The sequence below is a fragment of the Phaseolus vulgaris genome, chromosome 6 (assembly GCF_000499845.2).
Source record: "Phaseolus vulgaris cultivar G19833 chromosome 6, P. vulgaris v2.0, whole genome shotgun sequence".
Taxonomy (NCBI): Eukaryota; Viridiplantae; Streptophyta; class Magnoliopsida; order Fabales; family Fabaceae; genus Phaseolus; species Phaseolus vulgaris.
In genome coordinates this window covers 30,593,027-30,606,658 of record NC_023754.2, presented here as the reverse complement: position 1 = coordinate 30,606,658, position 13,632 = coordinate 30,593,027, and the positions used below count along the sequence as shown (strand labels likewise).

The 13,632-nt window shown below is 30.1% G+C and overlaps 2 protein-coding genes across 5 annotated transcripts; both read left to right on the top strand.

Moving 5' to 3' along the window:
- Nucleotides 1-4,287: 4,287 nt before the first annotated feature.
- LOC137833592 (uncharacterized) lies at nt 4,288-6,560 on the top strand. Its single transcript, XM_068641932.1, has 3 exons — nt 4,288-4,327; nt 5,326-5,538; nt 6,322-6,560. The coding sequence occupies exons 1-3, from the start codon at nt 4,288-4,290 to the stop codon at nt 6,558-6,560; spliced, it is 492 nt and encodes a 163-aa protein (XP_068498033.1).
- Nucleotides 6,561-7,489: 929 nt separating this feature from the next.
- Nucleotides 7,490-12,642, top strand: LOC137832851 (uncharacterized). 4 transcript variants are annotated; one of them, XR_011084614.1, is made up of 6 exons: nt 7,490-7,886; nt 8,931-9,852; nt 9,971-10,066; nt 11,404-11,540; nt 12,039-12,279; nt 12,459-12,642. XR_011084614.1 is itself a non-coding variant. In XM_068641211.1 (5 exons), exons 1-5 carry the CDS (start codon nt 7,657-7,659, stop codon nt 12,214-12,216), a joined length of 1,563 nt encoding a protein of 520 aa, XP_068497312.1. In that variant the 5' UTR covers nt 7,490-7,656; the 3' UTR covers nt 12,217-12,430. The 4 variants fall into 4 exon arrangements, 1 of the variants encoding a protein (XP_068497312.1); XR_011084616.1 differs by having other exon boundaries at nt 7,506-7,886; nt 9,971-10,449; XM_068641211.1 differs by lacking the exon at nt 12,459-12,642 and having other exon boundaries at nt 12,039-12,430.
- Nucleotides 12,643-13,632: the final 990 nt, after the last annotated feature.

Genomic DNA, 13,632 nt, shown 5'->3' with positions numbered 1-13,632 from the left:
GTAGATATTATAATGAATGTTACAAATTCATAGTTTATAAGATACATATAATATTAATATTATATGAAGTCTGCCTATTATATCTTCCTGTAACTTTTTCTTTCATCAATTAAATACGGTGCTTAGGAATCTTCTGATTCATCAGTGCTGCTTGTATACTTTTCACAAGGCTTCTTTGTACCTCTCTTCTCATTTGAAGAGGTATCTGAATCAGAAGAATCATCCTTCTACATTTTCTCCCGAGTTCCAATCTCGCTCTTTTTAACATTTTCATCCTTTTGACCTTCGACCATTTGTTTTTTCCTACTGAAATTTTTGTCCAAAAAGGCATTCCTAGCAGCAATTTGATGAGTCTGCGTATCTGAAACCCTGAAAAACTCCAAATATTTTTTTATTAAATACATATCTAGACATAACTTTACACACACCATTCAAAAATTGACATACACCTTAATCAGAATCTAACTGCATTTATGCCTTCAAAACATCAATTAACAAGCAACCACTAAAATAATTAAAACAACCTTACATCCCAATAATCCAACATGCAAAACAACTTCTTCACTTTTTGCTGATATTATACCACATCAATATGAAGTCCTGAAATTTAGTTTATAGGTTTCATTGGTGTATAAAATTTATATACAACTTGAGGAAATCAATAGCCTTTACTTATCATAAGTATAAATTTAGTTTAGTTGATATGTTTTATTTGTATTGGCAAATACTTAAATTTATACAGACAAACATAGACACAATTATTTCACAAGAATGACAATTCTAAAAAAACATCAGATCAAGATCAATTACTTATTATCTGATGCAGATACATGCCCAAGTCCATAGGTTTCATTGGTGGCAGAGGCATCTTCCAAATTTTGGCGGAGTTTCTCGGCAATCTCGGCATCACTGTAGCCTGATCAATGAGCTTGTTTTATTAGAAAAATTATTAGAAACCAATTTCATGGTAATTTAGAGATCTTGTCAATGAAAAGAAGAAAGATATATCCAATGCACTTAAACTCGTTGGACAAAGGAATTGTAACACAAAAACTGAGAAGGTTATTGACTACAAATTTTAATTTGATACCAATCTACATGATGGACTAATGTTAAATCAATAACTCAATTGGTCCAAAGAAAACCAAGGTAGGTTAAAAGGTAAAAAGGAAAATAGAAGAAAAATAGAGGTGAGAAGAAGGGAATATGAGGGTGTGAAAAGTAACAGCAAAAGATTTTTACATAGATCAAAGAAACGAGAGGAAGCGAATTAGAGACTATACCTCTGATGAGATTGAGAATGAGTTTGTAATCAGCGATTTAGAGCTTCTTCTTGTTGCAAATTCAAAACTATCTCTTCATATATATATATATCAAAGATTATATCCCATCCAAATCCAAATATTTAGAATAAATTTTAAATTTATATCTATATTTTTTATAAAACTAATTTGGATTTTTACATTATTCATATCCAAATATTTGGATTGGATTTTAAATCCAAATCTATATTTTGTAATCAGCTATTTAGAGATTCTTTTTGTTGCAAATTCAAAACTATCTCTTCATATATATATATATATATAAAAGATTATATCTTTTATAAAAGATTATATTAAAAAGATTATATCTTTTATAAAGATTATATCTTTTATGTAAAAATTTATAATCTACGCCTATATGCCTATATAAAGGATTTTCCATTATAATTATTTTTTTATACATTTTTTTATCTTATTTATTTATTATTTTATTTTAGTTATTTTATCATTTTATAATGACTTAAATTTAAAACTAAAACAAAAATAATATTAAATTTAAAAGTTATTTTAATGGATTGATTTTACTTTTATTAGAACTAGTAAAAATATAATGTATAAAATATTTAAGATTACAAATGTAATGCAATTTACAAATATTATGCTATGGTAAAAGAATTTTAAAAATTTCATCCAATATAGTTTTTATCTCTTTTATTTAATTACAATAAAAAAATATATTAAAAAAATTCAAATTTTTAATACAATAAACATAATTATATTAAAATATTTAAATTAAGACTAATAAATCATTATTTTAGATTTATTGTTACTAATATAAAACTAAAAAAAATATAAATAATGAATTTTGAATATGAATAAAATTGTGTTTTTTTCAATAAATTTTGGTAAATTTTTTTTAAACTAATATACTAAAGTGATTATCAATTTTAAATTTTAAAGGTAAAATATTTTATCAAACGGTTTATTAGATGTGAAGACGTAAAATAATTTATTTATTTATTCATATATTTATCTTTCTTAATATATATATATATATATATATATATATATATATATATATATATTATAATGTGAAATATCAATAAAAAGATTATAACTACGTAAGTATCAACTAATTATTACATAAATGATAAATAAGTATAAAAAAATATCAAAAATATATTTTAATTTAATGAAAATTGAGGATTATATTTTTTTAAATGCAATACGCTCTTTAAACAAAATTACACAAAGGAAAAAAAAAATGTGTTAGGAAGGTTGGGATAAGACGATAAATAACCTGGAGACATTATTACTATACTTTTTGGATATTAAACTAGTCGAATTATTGAGAAAAATAAAAATTTGTGTAGTTAAAGAAATGTTCTTAAATGAAATGAACCTAAGAATAAAAAAAAATAGAAAAGACAAAACATGCTACGCAATTAAATACTTGAAATTGAAAGTCAAATATTTTTATATGAAAAATAAATAATAAATAAATTTATTAGAAATGAGTGCAAATATATGGTAAAAATCATTTGATTCAATAATGAGATTGTGATTCAACAAAACCAAAAAACAAAATTTAATCAATATTATAATAAGAGAAAAAGTAATTTTTGAGAAAATTCGTATTTGATACAATGTCGTCAATATAAGTATATTGTTGACTACTATCTCCTAGGATTCGAAAATACGCGTTTACGTACTCCTATGTTATTTCCTAGATTTAAATGAGTTTGAGGTTGAATCATATATTTTTTATTATTTTAATTAAAAAAAAATAAAATATTGTGTGTTAAAAAAAATTTATCATTATCTTTTCTATTTTCATTCTACAACCCTGTTTTTATTGGTTATCATTTATTATCTGAAATAATGAATTGAGTTTGTCGTCATCTTCGATGATGCTATCAAAATAATATTTTTTGTTATATTTGTTGGTACTCCACCCATTTTATAGAGTATTTTTTTTTAGGTTTAACAACAATTATCCAATATTTGAGAAATACTTCCCTAAATCCGTACGTGTTTCAGTAGGTCTTACCGTAAATAATTTATCTGAAAAAATGCGTACCCATATTTGTTCATCTCGACGAATATTTGTTGACATTGTTCGCCGTCCTATTGACTCAAGTGTCTGAAGAGCATATCTTCTAAAACAAATATGATTCCTTCGATAATTGTTCCTTGGAGGTTACCATTTTCTTCCTTTGTATTCATCAAATCTAGTTCTTTGGAGGTTATAATTAATATTTTGTTTAATTCCATCTTTATTACGGAATCGTACATGATTTTTTCACCTCATACCACTCATTGTAAATAAAGTAATTCAAATATTTAGATATAGATTCAAGCTAAATTTAACATTGCGTAGATAATAAAATAATCGTATAGTTAAATTTTTTTATGAAAGTAAGAAAAAAAAAAAGAAATGAAAAGCTAAAAAGTAAATAGAATTCATGTGGGACAGACTATTGCAAAATGTGTGAAAAGGATGAAAAACTTGTCACCGTTAAAACCCATAATTCAATACACTTCTAAATGTAATTAATGATAAAACCTAACGTTACTATTATATTTTGGGCATATACACATAATCAATTATAAAAGTTTTTATTTCTTTAATTTTTTATATTTCTTTTTTATCTATCCCAAATTAAACACGTTTATTTTTATTCTACTTTCACTTATTTCTCTCTTTTTCTGAGATACTTATTTTCTCTTTCTCAATTTCTTCTCTGTTAAGCGAACAGAGCGAAGAAGAAGTTGCGTTGATAGATTGAAGAAGAAGAAGCCCTGCAACAATGCTTTGAAAATTTACATATTCATGTAATTATAAACATGGATTTAAGTTTTCTTTTCTTTATTTAATGTTCATATTTCAATTGAATATAAATACTTAAAATTTTGTTCTTATTTATTTTTTTATTAATTGTTTTGAATGGTCATGAAGATTTTCCCATACTAAGTTATTTTTCTGTGTTGTTTTAGTTGAGAAATAAAGACACTTCAGTCAGTGATGGTGAAGAAAGGTCCATGTTCGCATTGCAGGGTTAATTGTAAGTCATCTCTTTATGTGGTTATGGAATTTTCTTATATTTTTATTAGTGTTCATATATTATTTTTTATTAAAAAATATGAAAACTACTATATATGTTACTAGATATTTTAAGAGAGGTATATACCAATAGAAGAAAGATGTATATTTGTAATAAGAATATATAAATATATATAATCAGATAATGCAAGTGTTTATGTATTCTTGTTGAATAAATCATACAATTTTTTCATTAAAATAATAAATAGAGGAAAATAAAAATATTAGTAAAAAAAGTAATTTTCAAAGAAAAGGTATATAAAAGACGTAGACACAAGAGGATCGATTTAAGAAATATTAATATTTGAATGTAAAAGGTTGATAAAAATTATTAATAATATTCTTCCATTCATAAATAATATAATTAATTATTCATTATAACTTAAAAGAAAATATTAACTGAATCGGATTTTCTTGTATTTTTTGTGTGTGTAAATAAATTACATATGCTGTTTTAAAATATAAATTATCTCCATCACTTTGACTTGACTAAATTAAACACAAGTTGTAAAGTTACAAACTCTAACGTCATTGATTCACTATATTTTAATTTAAAATATGAAAACATTATATATACACACACAATCACACCTCAGATTTAGCACTTCAACTTGTTCATGACATTGTCAATAAATTTGAGGTTAACATTCTCAATAAACTTGTTTATATATTTTAAAATTATTAATTATTCCAAAATTTTCTCTCCTTTGACATTTTTATAAATATCCGTTTTAATTGTTTTGAATTTTACATATAAAACTCTCTTTTTTCTCAACTTTCCTTTATTCGTACTCTTAATATGCATAAATTCCTTCAGAATAAATTGAAGTTAGTAGTAGTTTATTTACTTAAATTGGTAGATGTGCATTTCTATTTAACCTATATATATTATTTAAATTTAAAAAAGAAAACATGTAGAATGGTTCTTACTTACAAGTAGAACAAATATAATTTGAAAAGGTACACCACTTTGGCGTAATGGACCAGCTGAGAAACCTGTGTTGTGCAACGCTTGTGGATCACGATACAAGTTGAAAGGGCACCTTCAGAATTATCTCCCCAAACACCACAAGTACTATGGCGAACTTCATCTCAATGTTGAAGACCAACTTTCAGAACATAATGGAAGCAGCAATGAATCAAGCCCAGATCTTCATTATGTATCAGAACAAGGTATCCCTTTTTATCTCATTTATCGTATAGTGTGGACATATTGACAATCATGCACAAACCGAAAAGAAAAACAATTTTTTACTAAAATAGATTAATTTTGAAATTATTTCAACCTTTAAGTGTGATAGATAGTAGGGTCAATCATCGTATTTTAAGTATTGTCTGTTTTGGACGTTGGTGTTCCGTCACGGTTTTATCTTTAAAAGATGTTTCGACAGATTGAGGGGTAGAGAGTGTATTAACTATCTTTGGTCTTGACTTCTGAGCAATATGAGACTATATTGGTGGTACCGGAACAACTCTTCCGACCTCAAATATGAGAGATAACATCGCTAATGTCAATTATCGTATCTGAAGTATTGCCCACTTTGAGCTCGAGATAGTGACACCATCTATGAGAACGAAAATGTGTCTCAAACCGTCGTCTATGAGAACGAAAATGTGTCTCAAGTTCCTCAACTAGGGAGAATTAACTTTTCTTAGACCTCGACTGTAGGACTCTGGTATCGCCAATATAGTCTTACATCGCTTCGGAGTCGAGGTCAATGACAGTTTATACACTCCATCTCCTCTCAATCCGTCGGACGCCTTTTAAAGACAAAACCGACTTTCAAAATGAACAATACCTCGAATATGATGATTGACCATAACGATATTATCTAGTTGAAACAAAAATGATGTCTTTTATATCTGGTAATTTTCAATTTACGGTAGTCAAATTAACATTTTTCTTATCATATATATGTATATTATTGAGCTACAACTATAAAGTGAATATTTCAGATTTTGGGAACATCCCTACAAGGAAACGGTCCGAGGTGGTGTACAGGGAGATGACACCATTGGAGAGGTTTGAAAAGCAGCTTCTGAGTTTGTATAGAAGTGAAAAGCAACCAAAGGAGAGATTCCCAGAAGAGGATACATTGGTGGATAACGTCAACAACTTCATACCCACCACTGAGATAGGGCTTGGACTCGTTCTTCTAAGACAGATCAGGGATCATTCAGATTTTCATTTCTGAACTCTGCACTTTCTTTATTCGACTTCCATGATTCTTAATAAGCCTGCAAATTCTGCTTTAATATTTTATGATTTTTGCTCATAAAAAGATTCAGTAAATTTAAAGTCTATTTAATATCCTTTTATTATTCATTTAAAAAAATACAAATATTCTAGTGTTAGTGATTTGATAAAAAACAAAGAGAGATGAAATAAAAACTGTATAATTAAATTAACTTATTTATAAATTTTGTAAATTATTCAGAATTTAGCTACACAAATTTATAGACTGTACAATTTTTTGTCTAGTAACAATTTTATTATATACTGTATAATTTATTTAAATAGTCACCAGAAAATAAAAATATTTAATATATATCTCTATTGAACTATAGATTGTAATAAATCGAACTCCGACCCGAATTCATTTTTTAAATATATAGCTTCTAATTTCTTAAAATCAAATTACCAATAATTCCTACCTCTTAGATGATGTTAAATTAGACCATTCACAATTCTCATTTTTGCCTTTCATGTTTTTCATTGCCCACATTATTCATCACATATAAAAATAAAATGAATACTATTTAAAATTTAACTAGTTATTGGATAACTTAATATGATATAATAAATAAATCTATATACAAAAATCCAATGTTTACTATTTTTTTGTAAGAAAAAAGGAAAAAATATAGTTTTAAAACTGATTATATTTGTGTTCTCTCTTTAAGAAAATAATAATATAGATATTTATACTATTAAAGTATAAGATTAAAACGTATAGAACGGAAAGTGATTAAAAAATTTACATCACATAAATAAATCACCAATTTTATTTTTCAACCTTTTTTATGCACCAAAATTTATTTATTTTTTCAATTAAATAAATACAAAACTATTTAATTTTACACCTTTATTTTATTTTTATTACGAAGCATTAATGAGAGGAGTAAAAGGGTGATGACATGGATAATCCGCGCGTGAAGCTAGCGTCTACTCTCGTCCCTCCCAGGGAGAGTGACGTTGCAACGATATCATATCGACATGTCTCCTTCTCTCTCTCTCTCTGCGCATTCTTTTCGGCGATCCAATCTGAGCGAGTGAGAGTGTGAATCGGCATGGATTCAGCGTTTGCGAGAGGAAGATCGAGATCCGTGTGTTTCGCAGCCTCACTCGTATATATATTACTCTCTTCCATCGCAGTCACCACCTTCGCATCCATCCACATCTACGATCATGAACCATTCCAAGAACTCGGCAATGCCTACCTCCTCGCCGGTGGTAGCGAAGCCATCGTCGCCGCCGCTTCCCAAGGCAGTTCCATCCATGACGGCCGCTCTTACATCCGGTAATCTCTCTCTCTCTGTCGCGATTTCAGCTGCGAGATTGGTTGATTCGTGGAAAAACTCTTTACATGCTTGATTTTGACTGAGTCTGGTACTGCGAGGGACTTAAAGTGAAATCTGTGGTCTACTTATACCTGATTTGTGTGGATTCGTGAATTCCTAACGAGTTGGAGGAAAATGTGGACTCAATGGTTTATGTATAATAGGGGGAGCTGAACTACACTAATTGATGGAGTAGAAATTGAGAGCTAAGCGAAATTAGTCTTACTGTCCTTTTCATCCTCCGGAGCCTGGACTGATTAATTAATCTGTTAGAAGTTTGAATAATATATGTATTATTTATGAATGCTGCAGCTAAGATAAAATATAAACTCTTTATTAGGTTAAATTTTTATATTAGTTTCCTCAAAGAATGATTCGAGATGCTGCTGCGAAATCTTCCAAGAGACTAGAGAAATGCTAGCAATTCGCTATCTTACACTATTATTGGGTGAAATTTATTGGATAACGCAAAGTTTTGTGCGTTTCACTTATTTAATGAGTTTTACCTATTCTTAGTAGTTTTCAATCAATTTTAACAATAGTAGAAAGTGTGTTGTTAGCACTCATCAAGAAAGTATTGGGGAATATGCATCTTTAGTGCTGGTCTTTGAAACTTTAGAATTGGCATATGAAGTTAATAATTTATATCTCGACCTCAAAATACTGCTGTGATCTTTATGAGCCAACAAACTAATAATAAGCGGGCAACATATGCATAAATGAGGTAACCTCGACCTGAAGCATGAGCCATACGTATCTTAATACTAGAATTTGTATATGAAATTAATGATATATGTCTCTTCCTCAAAATACTGATGATCTTTATGAACCATCAAACTAATAAGCAGGGAAGATATGAATGAGGAAACCCCAACTTGAAGCATGAAAAATATGTATCTTTAATGCTGTGCTTTTTGAAATTTTAGAATATGCATATGAAATTAATAATTTATATCTCTTGCATAATCTTTGAGTGCACAACTGACCTTTTGATTGGGGGATAGATTTGAGAACATAACGTTTAGGAGACCCAAAGCTGCAGCCAAGGCACGAGGTTCTGTGCCAGTGCACATCATAATTTTCGAGGCTGCTGATCGAAATGATATAGGTGGTTCTGCTTATGGAGGACAACGGGCAATCTGCTGCACTCCTGATTTAGCTAAGATGGGTGTTTGTAAGCAAGGAGAGATTATTAGGAGGCCTTCTGCAACAGATATTAATTGGCCAGTTGTTTTAGATGTACAATTCAAAGGCAAATCCGTAATTTCAAGTCTAAACTCTCAGAAAGTTTCCATAAAAAAGACTGGAATGTATAATTTGTTTTTTGTAGCTTGTGACCCCAAACTCAAGGACATGGTAATGAGTGGGAAGACAATATGGAAAAACCCTGATGGGTATTTGCCTGGTAGGATGGCCCCATTAAAGAAGTTTTATGTATTTATGGCACTGGCTTATGTCTGTCTTAGCATCATTTGGTTTTTTCAGTATGTGAGATTTTGGGATGATGTACTTCAGCTTCAGCACTGTATCACAGCTGTCATTGCTCTTGGATTGTTTGAGATGATTCTCTGGTATTTTGAGTATGTCAATTTCAACAATACTGGAATGAGACCTATTGTGCTCACAACATGGGTTGTCACTGTCGGGGCTATAAGAAAAACACTATCACGGCTTCTCATTCTCTCTGTTTCCATGGGTTATGGTGTTGTGCGACCCACTCTTGGTGGTCTGACATCAAAGGTTCTTTTACTTGGAATAACTTACTTTCTAGCATCGGAGTTGCTGAATATTACTGAATATGTGGGGACCATCAATGATGTATCAGGCAGGGCAAGGCTTCTTCTTGTTATTCCTGATGCTTTCTTAGATGCATTTTTGATATTATGGATTTTTACATCTCTTTCAAAAACACTGGAGCAGTTACAGGTATCTTTTCCTGCAATTGCTGTTATTTTGGGGCACCATACCTCTAAATTTGTTTATTGTCAATCTCTTGTAAACTTGCTTGTTCAATATGTTTGAGTTGTGTTTGTGTGGTTGTCAGGCAAAACGAAGTTCTGTTAAGTTGGATATATACCGGAAATTCTCAAATGCATTGGCAGTAACAGTGATCTCCTCAGTTGCTTGGATAGGATTCGAGGTGAGGCTTATAATCAATTTATTTTTTTCTTGCACAAAATTTACATGCACTTCTTGTAACGAATAACTGAAATTGATGTTCTATTTAAAAAAAAAGTACTGCTATTCAAATTTCAATGTTTGATACTGCATTTTTGCAAAAAAAGTGAAGAACAAGAATCCTGGTCCTGGCTTTAATTTACTAGCCCTTTTCAAGCTTTCTTTTTTGTATTCTATCCCTTTTAATTTCATTCCCACTGATTCAAACTGTGGAAGCTGTGTCATTGTTTTCCTGGAAGCGAAAAGACAGGTACTTCACCCACCCTATATGCAATTCTATACTATCCAGATGTGGGAGAATTTATAAAGCACCATTAAGAGGATTCCTGCCTCGGTACTTGCAAGGTATTAAGCTGACAACCTACTATACCCCAATGAAGCATATAGGTAGTGCCTCAAGTTCTTTAGATATCACTGATCTTGTTGTACAGAAGGGAAACAGTATTTGCTGCGAAGAATGAAAGGGAGTCAAAGTGGTTAGGAACAGTTGGTTAGATAGAAGGTTTAGTTGATAGATAAATAGGAGTATGCAATGGAAAGGGGATTGTTTGGAATTTTTGGCATTTGAGAATCAAGCAAGTTCTCAGTTGTTAAGTAACACCTGTTATTTGACCATTTTTCTGGACGAATATCAAGGAGATTAATAGAGGTTTGGTCATGTGAAAGTCACTGAACAGAAGACCAATAGACGCTTTAGAGAGAGTTGATCAAATAGAAGATTAGTATGACTAAAGAAAGGAGAGGGGAAGGCCTAAAAGAACTTAGGAGAAACAATTATAAAGAATTTGGACTAGTTATATGAAAAGCGCCATGACATTGATCCATGCAAATAGGACCTTCCATTTAATGGGATAAGGCTTGCTATTTTGTGGTTGAAATATCACAAAAACCAACTATTAGTAGAGAAGCAGCAGCGTGAGAATCAGTGTCAGAGAATCTCCCACTCATCAGAGATAAAACTCCGCAATCACTCTTTCAACTAACTGAACAAGAGGAAAATGTCTCATCAGAGGAGACCACCAGAGCAGTGCTTTCTAGAAGGAAAATTGGTTAAATGCTGTACAAATTCAGTGGATTCATTCATTGCCTTCCAAATATATTTAAAGGAATATTGTAGGGGTGTATCTAACACTGGTTTTAATTATATTTGGCTTGCATTTAATTGTTGTAGAAATTTCTTATCACTGTTTAACTATAAATTTCTGAAATGTTGTTTTATCATGGAATTTTACTGTCATATTGCTTCCGTCTTCAATCTGTTATCTGGATTGCAATCACACTACCATTTTCTTTTTACAGGTATACTTCAAAGCTACAGATCCTTTCAATGAGCGCTGGCAGAGTGCTTGGATCATCACTGCATTCTGGGACGTTATAACATTTGCATTACTCTGTGTTATATGCTATCTCTGGGGCCCGTCCCAAAGTTCTCAAAGGTGAATACCTAGTGATATAAGGTTTTTGTTGTTGTTGTTGAAACATGTCATTTCCTTCCCCATATTTATCATTGGTTATATTTCTATTTCAAAGTGATTCATTAAATGAATCTCAACAACAATTAGGCTACAAGCTTTTGAAATTTATGGTTCCTCTGATGAGATTGCCTTGTCTTGAAAGGAAACCTTTATTGTCCACAGACAGAGCAATCTCGTGTGCAAAATTTACCTGTTATTCTTTGGGGTTGGATGATTTAGGCATATTATGGTTTATCAGTAATATGGGATGCGTCTGGGCATCCGGCTACCAGTTGAACTTTGCGCTAGCTTCATCCATTAAGGATCATTCATTTATATTTATGTCATGCTAGTGTTGTTGTAGCTGTGAAAAAACAAAATGATCATGTCATTTCATCTTGTAGTGTCTGATTCAAATGGCTTAGGTTAGGGATGGGTCTGGCTTCTTATGTCTGATTTGTCTCTGCAATCTATGTATAGGTATGCTTATTCGGAGAAAGTGGGAGAAGATTCTGATGACGAAGAAGCCCAGTCTCTCACTAAGGAAAAGCAGGAAGGTCAAAGTGAAATAAGTTTAGCTCGGCAAGAGAAAAATGTAGGAACTGATGGATCCTTTGATCAAGAAGACGAGTCAGAAGAGGAGGATAAAAGGGAATGATCTCTTAACAGGTTTTATTAACCGCACTGCACTGCTTTTACAGCTGGGTTTCCAAGTCTTTAGGTTTGTGCCACAACCCTTCATAAGAAGAAGTGTTGTAAAATTTTGTTCATTTTGTACCCGAATAGAACAACTTCATATTCTGTTTTAGAATACCTTTTGTTCTGTATGGAATTAATGTATAAGAAGTGATTGCACGTGTTGATGATCAAAACTTGTGTATCCTTTTTTCGCCCTCACAGTTCTGGAGTCCGAAATCTCTTCGGCCGTTGGAATAGCATGTGTATAACAGAGAAGCAAGTCTTAATGCATCGTGAGTTTCTAACTTTACTTTCCTTTCCTTTCTGCTAACTACTTATGCCAGTAATCCTGTTACTGTTATTAAATCTACAACAATATATTAAAATAGTGTACATTTACATCTTATATTCTTGGTTTGTCGTTAGTTATACTTTAAAATTCAAAAATAATGAAAATAAATTATTCAAATGTTAAAAACAATTATACACATTTTAACCACACAATACTACAAATTGCTTGCATTTTTCAATAACGCATTATATTATAAATCAATTTACTGTTTCTTTATGTAACAACTATTATTAATTTCAATTTTTAAGAAAATACATAGATGAACCACTTTTATTAATTTTATTTTATTAAAAAAGAAATAGAGGCACTGAGTGTGGATTCTATAATCTCGTTTTTATTACTTATATTTTAGTGTTATGAATTGCAAACTAATTATCGTGTAATAAAATCTCATGCTGTCTATTATTCACTATTTTCAAGTTATAATACCAATATTTACTGTTTATATTCCAGCCGATTTCTACCATGTACTTTATTTTTTTATTATTAGCTTTAAATTATTACAATATAATAAATAGTATTGATTTTATATTACTACCAATAAACCATTTGATTTTTGTTTTGGTGTTTCTACCTATCCTGTTTTTAGTATAAGTACTAAAGCTCCAATATCTTTTGTAATATTCCTATATAAATGTGGGTAGTACAATATATAATATATTTGGCTAAACTTGATTTTTCTCGTGTTTACTTAGAGCGCCGAATATTATATGTAAGAACTGATAAAAGTTTTAAAACAATAAATTACGGAATAATAAGGACTTGCTTACAAAGTTGAATAAATATATTTAAACGAATATACATTTTTTTATTCACGAAACTCAACCTATCAATAAGGTGGGACACAAAGTTATCCAATGATTTTCAGTTTAAATTTTAAAAATATAATTTTATTGAAAAGGTTATTCTGCCCTTAATAATTTCAGAGAAAACAACATATGCATTTAAAATATAGTTTGAAGAAGAAGATCACCTTATATGTGATCAACATTATTAGTCCGTATAGCTAATATGAGTAATTTTTACCAATATCAAAGTATCACA

Excerpts from the sequence above, each read along its gene's own strand:
- LOC137833592 (XM_068641932.1), top strand. The coding sequence starts at position 4,288 with ATGGTGAAGAAAGGTCCATGTTCGCATTGCAGGGTTAATT. Across the intron at positions 4,328-5,325 it reads TTCGCATTGCAGGGTTAATT|GTACACCACTTTGGCGTAAT; the intron begins GTAAGTCATCTC and ends TAATTTGAAAAG. Across the intron at positions 5,539-6,321 it reads TCATTATGTATCAGAACAAG|ATTTTGGGAACATCCCTACA; the intron begins GTATCCCTTTTT and ends TGAATATTTCAG.
- LOC137832851 (XM_068641211.1), top strand. The coding sequence starts at position 7,657 with ATGGATTCAGCGTTTGCGAGAGGAAGATCGAGATCCGTGTGTTTCGCA. Across the intron at positions 7,887-8,930 it reads GACGGCCGCTCTTACATCCG|ATTTGAGAACATAACGTTTA; the intron begins GTAATCTCTCTC and ends ATTGGGGGATAG. Across the intron at positions 9,853-9,970 it reads AAACACTGGAGCAGTTACAG|GCAAAACGAAGTTCTGTTAA; the intron begins GTATCTTTTCCT and ends TGTGGTTGTCAG.